The sequence below is a fragment of the Drosophila obscura genome, unplaced genomic scaffold (assembly GCF_018151105.1).
Source record: "Drosophila obscura isolate BZ-5 IFL unplaced genomic scaffold, ASM1815110v1 contig_17, whole genome shotgun sequence".
Classification (NCBI taxonomy): domain Eukaryota; kingdom Metazoa; phylum Arthropoda; class Insecta; order Diptera; family Drosophilidae; genus Drosophila; species Drosophila obscura.
The window spans coordinates 663,001-677,800 of NW_024542757.1; the positions used below are offsets into that span (position 1 = coordinate 663,001).

At 50.4% G+C, this 14,800-nt stretch overlaps 9 protein-coding genes across 10 annotated transcripts; 4 read left to right on the plus strand and 5 right to left on the minus strand.

Moving 5' to 3' along the window:
• Window positions 1-1,313: 1,313 nt before the first annotated feature.
• Window positions 1,314-2,711, plus strand: LOC111078949 (cuticle protein CP14.6). Its single transcript, XM_022373909.2, has 4 exons — window positions 1,314-1,374; window positions 1,794-1,975; window positions 2,050-2,125; window positions 2,211-2,711. The coding sequence occupies exons 2-4, from the start codon at window positions 1,797-1,799 to the stop codon at window positions 2,364-2,366; spliced, it is 411 nt and encodes a 136-aa protein (XP_022229601.2). The 5' UTR covers window positions 1,314-1,374; window positions 1,794-1,796; the 3' UTR covers window positions 2,367-2,711.
• On the minus strand, window positions 2,209-4,108 carry LOC111078983 (odorant receptor 47a). The gene is made up of 4 exons (XM_022373956.2): window positions 3,799-4,108; window positions 3,542-3,731; window positions 2,862-3,477; window positions 2,209-2,791 (listed from the first exon to the last, which is right to left on the minus strand). The coding sequence occupies exons 1-4, from the start codon at window positions 4,106-4,108 to the stop codon at window positions 2,741-2,743; spliced, it is 1,167 nt and encodes a 388-aa protein (XP_022229648.2). The 3' UTR covers window positions 2,209-2,740.
• Window positions 4,109-4,245: 137 nt separating this feature from the next.
• Window positions 4,246-4,762, minus strand: LOC111078952 (glycine-rich RNA-binding, abscisic acid-inducible protein). Its single transcript, XM_022373912.1, has one exon. The coding sequence runs from the start codon at window positions 4,678-4,680 to the stop codon at window positions 4,360-4,362; it is 321 nt and encodes a 106-aa protein (XP_022229604.1). The 5' UTR covers window positions 4,681-4,762; the 3' UTR covers window positions 4,246-4,359.
• A 1,828-nt stretch (window positions 4,763-6,590) lies between these two features.
• On the minus strand, window positions 6,591-7,165 carry LOC111078954 (glycine-rich protein 2-like). Of its 2 annotated transcripts, XM_041592036.1 has the most exons (2): window positions 6,744-7,165; window positions 6,591-6,707 (listed from the first exon to the last, which is right to left on the minus strand). In XM_041592036.1, exons 1-2 carry the CDS (start codon window positions 6,907-6,909, stop codon window positions 6,640-6,642), a joined length of 234 nt encoding a protein of 77 aa, XP_041447970.1. In that variant the 5' UTR covers window positions 6,910-7,165; the 3' UTR covers window positions 6,591-6,639. The 2 variants fall into 2 exon arrangements, with proteins under 2 accessions (XP_041447970.1, XP_022229607.1); XM_022373915.2 differs by having other exon boundaries at window positions 6,591-7,165.
• A 96-nt stretch (window positions 7,166-7,261) lies between these two features.
• On the minus strand, window positions 7,262-7,654 carry LOC111078953 (protein FAM98B). The gene is given in 2 exon segments (XM_022373914.2): window positions 7,262-7,447; window positions 7,450-7,654. Coding segments are annotated over 2 exon segments (315 nt in total). The 5' UTR covers window positions 7,628-7,654; the 3' UTR covers window positions 7,262-7,310.
• Window positions 7,655-7,856: 202 nt separating this feature from the next.
• Window positions 7,857-8,742, minus strand: LOC111078979 (pupal cuticle protein Edg-91). Its single transcript, XM_022373951.2, has one exon. It carries the CDS (start codon window positions 8,713-8,715, stop codon window positions 7,954-7,956), a length of 762 nt encoding a protein of 253 aa, XP_022229643.2. The 5' UTR covers window positions 8,716-8,742; the 3' UTR covers window positions 7,857-7,953.
• Window positions 8,743-10,483: 1,741 nt separating this feature from the next.
• On the plus strand, window positions 10,484-10,890 carry LOC111078967 (glycine-rich protein DOT1). Its single transcript, XM_022373935.2, has one exon. The coding sequence runs from the start codon at window positions 10,519-10,521 to the stop codon at window positions 10,840-10,842; it is 324 nt and encodes a 107-aa protein (XP_022229627.2). The 5' UTR covers window positions 10,484-10,518; the 3' UTR covers window positions 10,843-10,890.
• A 1,116-nt stretch (window positions 10,891-12,006) lies between these two features.
• Window positions 12,007-12,656, plus strand: LOC111078965. The gene has a single exon (XM_022373933.2). It carries the CDS (start codon window positions 12,159-12,161, stop codon window positions 12,519-12,521), a length of 363 nt encoding a protein of 120 aa, XP_022229625.2. The 5' UTR covers window positions 12,007-12,158; the 3' UTR covers window positions 12,522-12,656.
• A 925-nt stretch (window positions 12,657-13,581) lies between these two features.
• On the plus strand, window positions 13,582-14,409 carry LOC111078964. Its single transcript, XM_041592049.1, has 2 exons — window positions 13,582-13,972; window positions 14,105-14,409. Exons 1-2 carry the CDS (start codon window positions 13,582-13,584, stop codon window positions 14,407-14,409), a joined length of 696 nt encoding a protein of 231 aa, XP_041447983.1.
• The last annotated feature ends 391 nt before the right edge of the window (window positions 14,410-14,800 follow it).

The following is a 14,800-nucleotide window of genomic DNA, read 5'->3' on the forward strand; positions in this document are numbered from 1 at the left end:
AACGACACCATACACTCAACTCTCGGCCAGACCCTGCGACTGCGACTCCGACTGCGACTGCGACTGCAACTCCGACTTCCACTGCAGATTCAATGTGGCGAAGGCCAAAAGTAAAACGCGGGCAACCGCGAAATTGGCCAAGTAACATGGAAAACGTACGAAAAGGAAAATCCACAACTGCAGCTGAGGTGGCGAGGTGGCTGGCAAAGGGGCGTAGGGTGTAATCTCGGGCGATGTTCATCATGTTTCGTGATCATCTTTGTTGCAGTGGCCGGAGCTGTAGCTGTAGCTGAAGCTGTTTCAGTGTTCACTGTTCAGCTTGCTGCTTGCAGCTCGCAGTTTGCTGCAGTTATTGCTGTAATTTTTATGAATTGCAACTGACATTTCCTACACGCTGCAAAAGTTTAAAGTTTAAGCCGAAAATTGGCTTTTTCCAAGCCACTAGACTGCTAGCCGGCCGGCAACCAAAAACCGGGAATGGCAGGGAATGGAATGGAATGAAAGGGGGCTCAGAAATGGGGCCAAGTGGTTAGTAAAGTGGTGCAAGGGAGTGCCGGAGTGCTGACCTGGTCAGCGAAATTGCGATTGAGCAGATTTGGCCAAAGGGCAGACACATCAGACATATCCAGATCCCCACAAACGCAAACAAAGCCACATAATGCTCTTTAACGATGCATTCAAACGGACAAACTGGCCACGCCCCGACACGCCCCTACGGCCGCGGCCTACTTAAATGTCAATAGAAATGCCGCGAATGCTTTACGGATCTGCATTGCAATCCCAGTGCTCAAGTGCCCAAGTGGCCAAAGTGGGCAATTCATCAAAAATAAATCCAATTGCAACATCGGTAATCTTTTAATTAATATTTGAGCTGGAGAATTATTGCGGCGAACGGAGCATCCAGCAGCCGACCAGGGGCCTTAATCAAATGAAGTTCGCATTGCTAATTCACATAAATTAATGCCCGGGTAGATGTGGAGAACCGATCTCGGCATACGCCGTACGCCGCGTATGCGCAACGAGTTTCAAATGCAAATGGGCGTTGCGCATACGCCGAGTGGTACATCGAAAGCAGCAGCAGCAGCAGCGGCAACAGCAGCAGCAGCTCTTCCGATTCTGCCGCTGTCAGGCGGACAAACACTGTTTGTTGCCTCCCCTCCCCCCAACCAACCTGCTCCTCTTCCCACTGCATCTCGCTGCGGATGCCGATGCCGCCGCTGCATCTGTCTCTGCCACTGCCACTGCCTCCGCTTGGGCTGCTGCGACTGCACTTTTTTTTTTGGTATAAAAACGTTTGTGGCAACTGCATTCAAGTCAAAACACTTTTGACGAGCCTCCCCAGCGCAGTAATCGAAATCAAGTCGCGAATTCGAAGTGAGTTTCCCAGCGTTCTTCTTGGTGTTGTGCAGCGAAGATCCTCTGGATCCTCAAAGTGAAACAGATCCCAACAAGATCCTACCCCGAAGCATCCTTGGCTTGGACACTCGTTACCGCCAGCGAAAGGGAGCTTGTGCCTTTTATGGATAATTTTCCCACGACCTTCAGCATCGTCATTCAGCCTCATCTTGGGAGAACTTTCAAAATCCACCCAAGTCAATCGATGCATCAGATATACCGATGTATATAAACTAATTGCACAGCTACGAGTTTGACATTCAAAGCGGGCACGGGCACGGGCACGGGCACCCATCGCCGCCGGCGGCAGCTCCATCGATGCTGAGCCATCAGTTATGACTCTATTTAACCGACGGCCGTTTCACTCATTCATTCATTCTCCCTCCCTCGCCCAAAAGGTCATGCAGACACACACCCACGCCTCCTTGCTTGCCCTGGCCCTGGTCCTCTGCTGTCTGGGCGCCATCCATGCCCAGCCCCAGCGCGGCCTGCCCCCACCGCGATCCAATTCGTTCGACGCCAACGCTGTGATACTGAAGCAGAACTTTGACCTCAATCCGGATGGATCCTATCAGTACAAGTGAGTGCAATCGATTAGAGATCTCATCTCCGGTAGAAGAAGCCAGCACAACTGATCCAACTGATTCTCGACAGCTACGAGACGAGCAATGGCATTCGAGCTGATGAGGCGGGTTACCTCAAGAATCCGGGCACACAGGTGGAGGCTCAGGTGAGTCTACCTTCGGGCGGAAGCCCCCTTCGTCTGTGGCATACTTTGAGGGGCAACTCAAACTCTCTTTGTGGGGGGGCTACAGGTGATGCAGGGCTCGTACTCATACACCGGACCCGATGGCGTCGTCTACACCATCACCTACATTGCTGATGAGAACGGATACCGCGCCGAGGGCGCCCACATACCAACACCACCTCCCGTCCGTGCCGCCGCTGCGCCTGGCAGATTCTTCAAATAATCAACTCCACCCATCCATCGGTCCCAATCTTCAAGTTCTGAATCAGAGATAAAAGAGATTATAATGGGCACAGAGAGAGAGAGAGAGAGAGAGCAGCTGCTCATCAGAGGTACATGCATCCATTTCCCCACCCTCCTCATTCCATTCCAGCTGAGACACAACCACATCCTCCCCTTCGTGCTTCATTCGTGCTTCATTTCTACAGTCTTCCATTCCTCAATTCCAATCTACTCTAATACTTAGTGCTATACGAACTGTGTGAGATACGATACGTAATGTTTTTTGTAAGATATGTAAACTCGATTCTTAATCGCAAGCTCAGCAATAAAACGAATATTGCGCCAATAACTGCGTCCAGTGTTCGCTGATCCTCTCTACGAGAAGGAGCGCAGCATGGTAATATATGACATGGCGGTGCGGACAATCTGCAGGGTACCAATCGACAATTAGTAAATGGAACTCTGTAGCTGGCCGAGAAGAACCTTTAGCACATACCGATGAGAACGCCTCCATGTTGGCCTCGAAGAAGTAGCCTGTGATGCGGAATCCGCGATGTGCACGCATCATGCTGATCAGCAGGGAGCGGCAGATGGAGGAGGAGGCGGCCCCAGAGCCCAGGCTCTCGTGCCAGGGACTATCGTAGATGGCCCACTCGAAGAGGGCGCTCTCCGTCTTCAGGTTCTCGCCGCAGTAGCAGTAGATGTACGCCTGGATGACGATGGTGGCGATGAAGGAGGCGTAGTAGACGCCCTCCGTCTGGCTGAAAGTGATCGAGAAGAGGTAGCCGAGCATGCACAGCTGCAGCGAGGAGATGAAGAACTGGGCGCAGATGATCGGCTCGTAGCAGCGGTTCAGCTCCGCGCACATGTCCAGGCTGGTCTGGTACAGGGCGAATGTCTTGTTGAGCTTCGCCTGCGACTCCTCTGGTGTTCCGCTCTTGAAGCGCAGCACCTTGTACTGGGCGATCTTGAAGAAGGCGCACAGGTTGCTCGTGAAGGAGCAGAAGATTGTGTCCAGGCTGACGGCTGGCAGCACCACACCCGTGGAGGCAAACGCACACCACAAGAAGGTCAACGCGTAGTTGCGGTTGTTGTGAATGTCCCAGGGAAAGCTGCATGCAAGGGAATCAGGGAATCAATGAATGCCCCCACCTACATGCTTCAACGGATACATACAGACAGGGAAAGGGTAGCTCTGGCTCGGCATGCCCCGTCAGCCAGTAGCTCAGACCCATTCGCACAAACGGCAGGACACTGTTCAGGGCCCAGGCGAGCAGGAAGCAAGTCCGGAATATTCCGCACACTCGCTGATCCTGCTTATTGGCCGCGATTATTATCTGGGCGTACTCATCGCCCTGGGCCCCCTCTAATTAGACAGGTTGGGGGATTAGAGAGAGGACTGAGCTAATCACATGATCACATCCGCCACTCACCATGGGTCATCAGGTGGCGAAACTTGTCAATTATCCGACAAAAGTCCTTTCGCAGATAGATGATCATGCTGAATTTGAAGAGGCCCAAGATGGTGATGAGCAGCGCCACCATCGCATCCGCCAGCAGCATCACGTTCTTCCAGTTGTGGATCACCGCCGCCACGATGAACGGAAAGATGGCCGCAATGGAGTAGACATTGATGCCCCTGTGGCGATACTTCCACATCTCGCCAGAGCCGCTGAAGAGATCAAAGCCAAGCATGGCGATGGTGGCTTTCTGCACCAGGAGAAAGTTTTCCGTTGTCGACATGCTGCAGCTCAAAACTATGCCTGCTCCACGCCGAAAGGTGCCTTTTATGGCTGTGTCCCCGGTGGGGAAATGGCTAATTATAGGCCGTCCACTTTGACACCTCTTTGAGCATTGTAAATGAGAAACAAGTGGGGGGGTTTTGCATTGCTAAATGTTCTTTATTGGCGCACAAACATCTGGAGGTGTCACCCTGATGCGGCGATGGGAGAGGCGTGGTCGGTTGTCAATCCATTTTGATGACAAATGCCAGCCTATCGGCCCCAGCCGCCGCCACCATATCCACGTCCTCCCCAGCCATATCCTCCACGTCCCCAGCCGCCGCCGCCATATCCTCGACGTCCTCCCCAGCCGCCGCCGCCATATCCTCCGTGTCCTCCCCAGCCGCGTCCTCCATAGCCACCGCCCCACTGGCGTGCCTCTCGGTCGCCTTCGTTGGCATGGGCAGCTCCCTGATCGGCCACGTCCAGCAGGCCAATCACTTGGTCGTTGTTCTGGTTGTCGTCCTGGTTGTCCAGGGCGTAGGCGCAGGCCAGGCACAGGACGCCAATGAGGGCGAGTAGTGTTAGACGCATCTTCTTCGAGTTACTGGATATATTGCTGATGGGATTGAATTGAATTGAAGTCTGGAGTGCAACTGATGATCTGTCCTCTCGGCCAGGGGCCTTTTATCTGCTTCTCCGAGCGCTGGGATGAGCTGTCGTTCCTGTTCTCGTACGCATCAATATAATGCCCAGCTCTAACCCAACCCAAGGTGCACTCGTACGAGTATGTTTGCTTGTGCGAATATATGGTATATGTAGACAGCAGACCGTAGACATTTTAGGGGCTTTTTTTCGACAGTGTTCTGTTTGTGTGTGGCTATATTTCACCACCAGATTATTACACCCGAGTCGTTATTGTTATTGTTATTGTTGTTGATATTGTTGCTGCCTCTGCGACTGATTCATTTCAAATGCTAATGTCTCATTTTGGGATGCTTTTGTGCGGCTGCGGCTGCGTGCTGCTGTGGCTGCGTCTGCGGCTCCCCTAAGTGTTTGGGTTGATGCATTGATCACTTGATTGCGCTCTAATTTTGTTTGGTACCTGTTTGGATTAATGGCTCCGCCCAGGGGAGAAAGTCACCAACTGACACATCGAACGTTAAGGTAATAAATAGCCCATCAAATAATTAGTTAAGTATTTATCATAGAAGTTTCACCCCTTTTTGTTGACTCTCTTCAAGCTTATTTGAAATTCTTTATATTATTTATGGGCAGCGGGTTTCTTTGCAAACCCAATCTATTTATTCCCAAGGACTCGTATGCAAATGATCTGCTAATTGTTAAATGAATGTCAAGATCGAGTCTAAAGCTAAGAAAAGAAAGGAGCTATGAACTTATAAGCCATTGAACCTATGCATTGCGAACAGGTTTCCTGTGTTGAAGTGTTTTTTGATATTTGCCAAAATACAAACAATAATTTAACAACTTTCAGCAACTCGTGCGAGATACGATAATGCGCAAACACGCCCCTTGGGTCGCCATAACAGAGCCGAAAAGCTTTCAGCTTTAACAGATCTGTGAAGAATATAGCCTGAGCTTTAACAGAGGCTTTGCAGTAACCCTTTAAGTGCCGGAATCCGGATTGCAGTTTCACTTAGCAGAAGGATGTGTGTCTGTCCGATTGGTGGGACTTTCGTAGATCAAATATGTGTACATGTAATTGACATTTTATTTGGGGTGCACTGAATCACTACTCAATGGCAATTATTTTTTAGCAGTAGAGGGGAAATTCCAAAATATTCCTCTCACGATCGGTTACACGTTTATCGATTGCCCTTAAATATTGCTAATCCAATCGGGATTTGCTCCCAAACACACAACAATTATAGCTATGTTGACCTTACTTGATATACCAAATAAGACAAAAATCATTATTTGGTCATTTGCGGCTTGCGACAAATGTTCGATCAGAGGTCCAACAAAACCATTTCAGTGTATGTTTGTTCTTCAATATACAAAATACATATGCGCAAGCAAGGCTCATTGTGGTGCTATATCTATTCGTATCTATCTATATCCATTTTATAATTCTTCTACTCAAAGGTGGATTGATCCAGTCCCGTAATTGCTTACTTTTTTGCTTTCATTAACACCCACTCGAACCTGAACCGTTCGTGGCCCTTCAATGAAGTTTGTTGACATGCTTACAAGCCTTCTTTCAACATTACGTTTATTCATGGTGTGTTCTCCCTCCAGTCCCAGAAATTGCTTACTTTCTTTGCTTGATTAACGCCCACTACAAACTTCAACCATCTCACCCTATGAGTGGCAGGTATACTCCTAAAAGAACATTTAACTATGGTATGAAATAGGGTATCATTTAGAGAGATTCCATCCATATATGTACAATGTACACACATAAATACATACATGCACATATGTTAATTGTCCATGTCCATATAGACATTGTCATAAAGAAATATTTACACTCCGTCATAATTGCCTTTAAAAATGTAGTTTTATTTATATACAAAATTTCGAGGGATTGTTTTAGCGACCGTAGTGGCCATGGTGACCACCGTGACCGCCCCCATAGTGACCTCCGCCCCCATAATGACCTCCACCCCCATAGTGACCTCCGCCCCCATAGTGACCTCCACCTCCATAGTGACCTCCGCCACCATAGCCGCGAGCCTCGCGCTCCCCGTTGCTGGCATGGGCAGCTCCTTGATCAGCCACGTCCAGCAGATTCACTCGTTCGTCGCCGTGGACGAAGGCCAGGCAAAGCAGGCCGATGAGTGCGGGTAGGATCAGACGCATCTTGAGTTGTTGTTGATTTGCGGATGGTTCTTGGATAATTTCTGGGCAGATTGAGTGCGTTGTGCTGCGAGCAACTGTTGATGGCTGAGCCCAGGCACCGGCCTTTTATTTGGCCAGCAGCAGCAGCTGGAACCCACATCTCATCTGTTATTCCAGTTCTTGTTGACTATTTTTTGCATTTATGTTAGATTAAATTTAATGTTCTGCAATAAAATGACAACGGCATAAACAAGTGACGATTTTCGATGGAATTGATTTAAAAATCGGTGTAGAGAAAGCCTCGCGAAGCTTTAACTGCGCTTTAACCAAAACTTGGAGCTTTTGCGTGGAAGTAAACAAGATTAGCTGGGAATGATATTGGGAATTGCTTTATTTGTGACACATACGAGTACCACATGCGGCTACCACCAGTAGCTGCGATAGCCATAGCCCCAGGGGCTATAACTACCACCGCCCCATCCTCTGTTCCAACCGCCGCTCCATCCTCCTCCCCATCCTCCTCCCCATCCTCCTCCCCATCCTCCTCCCCAGCCCCCCAGAGCCAACGGGCGGGACGTTCTCCCTCCTCTGCATGCTGGCCACCCACATCGGCCACATCCGATAGGGCCACAGCGGGAACTGCATCCGCTATGGGCTGGTCCTGATTAGCCGGCCGGGCCATGGCCGCTCCCAGAAGTACAGCGAGAGCAAAGACTAAGATGAGCTGCATTCGGACCATCCTCTGCAGTGGAACTGTGCCCCAACCGGGGCCACAGACACCTTTTATACCTGCATATATCGCCTGCACTTCGCGCACTTCTAATTGAAGTGTATTCGCCATGCATTTGTGCAGTCAGTCTTCAAAGGTTCGCTCAGCCCTGACCCATCCACCACATTATTCCTATGAACAACTTTTATTAACACTAATTTGCATGGGCCCGAAGAGGCAGACAGACATACGGATAGACTTACGCTAAGCTTTAACAATGTGATCTTTATGGGAAGACCCACCCACCATGCTCGTAACTGTCGATCGGACATCGTTAATACTGAGTGACTTAAGGCCTAGCCGAGCAGACCCAGCAGGCCGCTCAGTGCTTGTGGATTTGCACCGCCGCCCGCTGCTGCTGCTGCTCCGCCCGCTCCGCCCCCGTTGGCCAAGTATGGGCGCAGACTACTGCCGAGGGCCTGGCCCAAGAGTCCGGCCAGCTGTGCTGTCTGTTCGGTGGATAGCTGTGGACTCCCCGCTCCAGCTCCAGCTCCAGCTGCAGGTCCCGCTCCAGCACCCACTCCCAATGCAGATGCCCCGGGCGAGGCAGAAACTCCGGCTGCACTGCCGTAGCTGGCATACGAGGGATAGCCAGCGCCCGCTGCTCCTCCTCCGCTGTAGTTTGGCCTGTAGCCGTAGTAGTTTCCGGTATATTGCTGGGGTCGCTGATATCCGCCGTAGTTGTAGCTCGGCCGGTAGTAATTGGATCCATATCCCAGACCGAATCCCGGATAGCCATAGCCGTAGCCGTAGCCGTAGCCTGGATAGCTGCTCGCATATCCGTACGGATTGTAGCTGGGCCTATAGTTGTAGCTGGGATAACTGCTGCCGTAGTTCTGATCCGACTGAACTGCTCCGGCTGCAGCGCCGCCCACAGGCGCCTGTGGCGCCACTGGCACGTCAAAGAGGGATCCACCGCCACCAAGGCCCAGCAGCAGGGGCGTCAACAGACCCAAGGTACGTCCCTGTGGACGATTCGATCTCGATGTGCTGCTCCTTTGCGCCAGGACGGCAGTGAGAAGGAGACTCAGCAGAGCCAAGCGCGCGGCAAGATTCATTCCGTATCCAAGTTGCACCTCAACTAATCTGTGGCCTAGTCCACAGTCAACTGAAGACTGGCCAGCGGAGCCAAATAAGTTATATAGCGGAAAAGTTCTTGGGCAAAATTTCCAAATCTGTTTGCGGCAAAACTTGCAGACCTTCACGGGCCCCAAAATGACAATCCCCAGCCCCAGCCCCGGCACCCGAGCACCCGAGCGAGCGAGCGAGCGGAACGCACACGCAACGGAACGTTACTCTTGGCCGAAAACGTCATCAACTGGTTGCTGCCTCCAGATGGCTGGCTTTCACGCTCCGCTCAAATGATCTTCTGCAGACGGCTGCGGATTCGCTTGGGGTCTGGCATCGTCATCGGCACACCCGACATTGACCTTGCCGAATGTTGGCCAAATAAGTCCGAAATCTGTTTCACACCGTTAACTCCGATGGCTTACTTCCGCGGGTTTTTTCGCGGCTTTTGTTTTGTACCTGTTTTGGGGGCGTATTCGCAGAGCCAATTATGTTTTGTGTTTGCATTGCAATAAAGATTGTCAATAGCAAAAGTTAACTGGCGACCATTTGAGCGGGGCATTGGAACCAATCACCCATTAGCAGATGCATCCGACCAGTTGATCTGAATGACTGAAATCTTTTAGATAGCTACATGGTTACCTGTCCCCCCCAGACAGATATTCCCAGGTGTTGCCATGCAACCGTAGACTGCCGCGAATTATAACCTCTCCACTAATTGGGGAGACTTTCCGAGACATGGAAATCTCCGGCTCTTAATTTGATTATGTATGTCTGGCCTGACGTCTGATGTCTGCTCTGGCGAAATGTCTATCAAAACAATTAATTAATCATCTCTCACATATGAGTGGGCATGTATACATGTGTGTGCTATGTACTCGTAGAATTATAGTCACTGGGAAGATGCTGTAATTTGCCCAAGCTAACAGAGTAGCTCGCCCTTACCCCGTCGTAACTCTGACTAACCGGTTTGCTTCATCCAAGTGATGTACGATTTGTTTTGATTACAATTCTCACTGTTTTGTTTTAATGGCCCACTCAAGCTTTGATTTTATACCCCAACAAGCCGAATGGCTGAATTCTACCAGCTTGAAAGCATCAAGAAGTTCAGAAATGCTGAACACCGATTGGGTTTCGGTTGTACTTTAATTGGAGAATCTCACAAACCTTTAAAACATTTTCTCCGCAAGTGTATTTAAAGCTTCGGTTTGGTGCGGTGTGTAAACGAGTTCCAATTGCATTAATTTGGATAAGCTCTTTTTAAGAGAATTAAACACACTTAAACAGAACCCGCATCGTATCGTTTCGGCGTGTAATTAATGTGCCATAACCAAGCAGTCGAGCTGATTCTGAGTCGTGGCCATTAATTAAACCCGATCCAGCAATGGATCGTCGTTGAATTGCTGCGCAAATTTTGACTTTCTTCGGGTCAGTGATCACATGGGAGCCAGCGGGAGAAGTAAACCCCCATCCTGGAGGCCTGTTCGATCATTATGAATGGCTGTGAAGTGCTGACGCTATTTGTTTGTCTACAATTTCGTGAGATTCATTCTGGAAGCAGCAGAACCCAGAGGGGTCTGGGAATTTCACTGACTTGGGCGCTTACAGGTTCTGCTGAAATCATCGCAAAAATAGATAATTGCCGAGTGGCGTCGGTAACTAATGATACTTGTGCCGCGCACATTCAAAGGATGATGATGTCGATATTCTTGCGGTACATCCCCTGCTCTATTTGCCTATAAAAGACGCCGTTCTATTCCGAAACGGCAATAGAAACATTTCTGGACTCAAATATGAAGCAATTCCTGCTGCTGCTGGCACTGGTCGGTGCTCTGGCCCTGGCCCTGGTCCATGGACATCCGCTGGAGGAGCAGCGCCTTACACTGGAGGGCGCCGATGCCCAGCCCGTGAACGATGAGGGAGCCGGCTTTAGGGCAGCACGTCACTTTGGTGGAGGCTTTGGCGGATTTGGTGGCCGAAGAGGTGGTGGCTGCTGCGGCGGAGGAGGCGGTGGATTCCGCAGAGGTGGCGGTGGTGGTGGCTATGGCGGCGGCGGCGGCGGTGCATCTGCTTCGGCATCAGCCTCCGCCTCTGCCTCTGCCTCCAGCTATGGCTAATATTGACATAAACGTTTTGAAATATGCCAAAAATAGATGAAAGTCGAATTGAAATCAACAACAGATGAGAGTTTTTCTGGGTCGGAGGGGGATCTGTTTAGAGGCAGAACTGCGTCACGAGCTGGAACCGGTTGCCGGACGCAAATACATCGGCAGCATCGGCATTATCGGCATGAGGATCGCCAGTTCAATCGCATTCGATTCGAATGGAACCGCAGAATAATATCTACATACTCGTACATACAAAACAGTGCGAGGATTGTTTATCGCTCGAGCCGCGAATTGGCAGTCGCTTGTGAAATGCTATGACAAGGAGCGGCCTTTCTGGAATCGTGTAACTTGTTCTCGAGCCAAACACTAATTGACACGTCAATAAAATAAAATGTGTAGCTATTTCCAGTTGTTTCCCTTCACCCAAGACCTGTAAATCTGTAAATAAACCTTGGGATTCCTCATTTTTGCAAGTTCCAGACGGAGACTTTCACCAGAAGTGTACTCGCACCGCCTTGGGGTAGGGCCACACAGAGATGGGGGATGGGGTTAGGGCCCAAAGATGAATCACGGCCTTCTAATTAGCAAACGCAAATATTTTCCACTCTCGATTGTGGAGATTCATTTCCGTGGAAATATTCGCACTGTCAAAATGATTCATATTTTTATTCCCAACTTTCCTGTACTGGCACTCAATTAGCGCCTCGTCCAAACAATTTTTAGAGTCTGAGAGTTCGCCAGACATAAAGCAGAAAATAGCTCCTGGATAGCTCCTATCGCACAAGTCGCCAGATGATGAAGATGATGATGAAACTATGCTCGGAGGAGGCCAACTCCGGTGGGTGATTCAACAGCGATGGTGCCTACCACAACAAAACCGCAGAAGGCTGATACGCCGCCCACAAGTGGATCGGCGCCTGGTGCTGTCGTCACTGTGGTCAAAAACCGGCCAAAAAGGCTGGACTCTGACGGAAATGTTGTGCGACCTGGCGATGCTAATTGAATTGAAAGATGCACGCCAAATTAAATTAGTGCCCCACTACACTGTCATCACAAATGGGTGCTGGGTGTTGGGTGTTGTGTGTTGGGTGGCGAGTGCTGCCTGGGTCTGTCATAATAATTAGCGCGTAGTGGATAATGCTCGGGCAGATCGCACGTATAAAAGGCAAAGGCAGCCCCAGTCCAGACACAGAACCCAAAGGAACTCCACCACGAGCGGACAAGCCAAAGCCAAATCAAATCCAAAAAAAACAAACAAAGTGATAATCCCAATCTAAGAAAACAACACACCAAAACACAAACACAAACACACACACACATCCAATATGCAGCGCACACTCTCCCTCGCCGTGATCGCAGTGATTTGCCTAATCTTCAGTCTGAACATGACCCAAGGGGCACCCATCAGCAGCAGCAGCAGCAGCGATACAGCGGCCATCCTCTCACCAACAGATATCAGCGGGGAGGCAGTGCGTGAGAAGCGAGCCAGTGCGGATTACTACAGGGGCGACTACTTCATCTGTTATCCCAAGAGCGAGGTATACGCCAATGCCTACGGAGGCGCCCATCGGCGCTCGGATGATTCCGTGGCCAGTCCACCTCGCTACCTGGCCGATGACTCCTTCGAGGCTCGCAAGGATCGCGCCGATGCCAGACGCGCCGCCTACACTGATAGCTACGGCAAATAAACAAACAGGCGACTGGTCGGAATAAACCCACTGGAATTGCACAGGTCTAGCTTTAAGAGTTCTCTGGATAAAATATGTTTATTAATTTATTTAAAAAAAAACAAAAATAAAATGTACATAATATCTACATTGAAACTACATGGTCTACATTGGCACTACATGCATATATACTTGCCAACAACATGTCTCTCTCTCTATAGAGTTTTCTTTCTATCAGAAATATTTTCCCATTATCCGCTCATGCATCCAGATTTCGATTCAGATACCCTGATCAGAAATATACAAAAATCCAGGCCTGGACACGGCCTCAAATGTGTTACATAGATTCTACATGCTGTCACAGATTCCAAAAGTAAAGCATACTTTTGGGCTGAAATAGAGAAGATTTTCATTCATGGAAAAAGGCTTTAAACCCCGACTTCCTATAGGCCCAAAACACCGACTTTCCTCCATATAATATATGGAATTTTTCCTTATTTTCTATTTATGAAAACTGCCCTCTCTACAAAGGGAAACTGGTCTGAGAATTGCAGCCCAGCCGGGCCCCGTAGCACCTTTCGTTTGAGCCGTGCCACCAGTCGTCAGATGACCATTTCACCATCACAATGCTGAGTGGTATGTAATGGATTGGGATGCATGTACACAATGTACTCACCACATGGCGAGTCGTCGTCGTCGTCGTCGCCGTCGTCGTCACCCACCGGAGCAAGCGTAATTTTCTGCAAGGCGATCTTTCGGCTGTTCGATCTTTCGCTGGAGCGCTGAGACATTTCGCACCTTATTTGCTTTCGGCATTAGGCTAAAAGTGTGAATTGTTTATAAAGAGATTACAAAACGAAGACAAAATGATCTGTGGGCCGCAGTGTTCGACTTTTGCTGCCATAAAAACCTAAAAAAAGGCATCACTTTAAAAGAAAACCAACGCCGCTGCGCTGCGGATAATTGCCAAAAGAAAGTTTCCCTAGGTTCGACTCTCCGACTCTCCGACTCACGGCCTCGGCATAAAAGGCCATACCGGGTAGCCGGAAGCAAACAGTCACCCAACGAGATCGCCACCAAAATGACGAACTTTATCGCAAAGAAAGCCCTCCTGCTGCTCTCCCTGCTCCTGCTGGGCACCGTTCAGGCTCAACCTTTGGAGGAGCACCACGGCCGTGAGCAGCGCCAGCTGAAGGCAGGCCCAGGAGCCGCCACCGATGCGGACGTGAAGATGGTGGCCAATGTTACGCCAGCAGCAGTTAACTCCATGCAGATGGGTATGCCGATGAATCAGATGGCCCTGAATGCTGTCGGCGCCCAGTTGGTGCGGTACCCCAACTATCCGGGACTGATGTACGCCCAGGGCATCGCTCAGGGAGCTCTGAATGGATTGAATGGCCTGCAGACGAACATAGCCAACAATTATCCCGCCTATCCAGACCAGAATCTGGTTGGAGCAGCTCCTGGCTTTGGCGCAGCTTCTGGATTCGGTGCCGCCCCAGGATTCGGTGCAGCCCCGGGATTCGGTGCATCACCTGGTTTTGGAGCAGCTCCTGGCTTTGGAGCAGCTCCTGGCTTTGGAGCAGCTCCCGGATTCGGTGCAGCTCCCGGATTCGGCGCAACTCCTGGCTTCGGCTTTGGCAGCTATCCGGGCGCCTCAAGCCCTTCCGCTCTCATGTACGGCAATTCCATGGCGTATCCCAATCCCCAGCTGCCCAACGGATTTGCGCCACAGCCATCGGTGGACAACTTCGCGGCTCTAAACAACATCGTGAACATGGCCAATGTACAGGGACTGGGGGGATCTACCCAAGGATTCTATCAGAATCCCCAGCTGCCAGGACTCTATGCACCCGCCGGAGGCTACATGGATCGCATGAGCATGCAGGGATATGCACCCGCCTTCTAAAGGACTCCACATACTCCCCATTGTAGTAGACTTAAGGGCATATTTATTTTATTTATTTATTTAGCCAATTAAAGGAGCATTTAACCAGAAGGATCTGCCTCTGCCACTGCCTCGTCAGTTGTGCTTCTTCTTTCTAGTTATCCAGCGATAGGGAGGGTACTGGGACTGTGGTTGTGGTCGCTGATTCATGTGGGAGCGACTGGCGATCACCTGACCCTTGCCAACGATCTGCGGAGGAAGTCCGCCAAGGCGCAGGCGGTAGCCGTCCGCAAAGCGCAGGCTCACCCTTTTTCCAGCTGCAACGAGGACGAGCAGCAGCGGCAGGAAGAGCAGCAGGGAGAGCAGCAGCGGATGCCTCATCTTGGACAGAACTTTGGCCAGCAACTGGAGG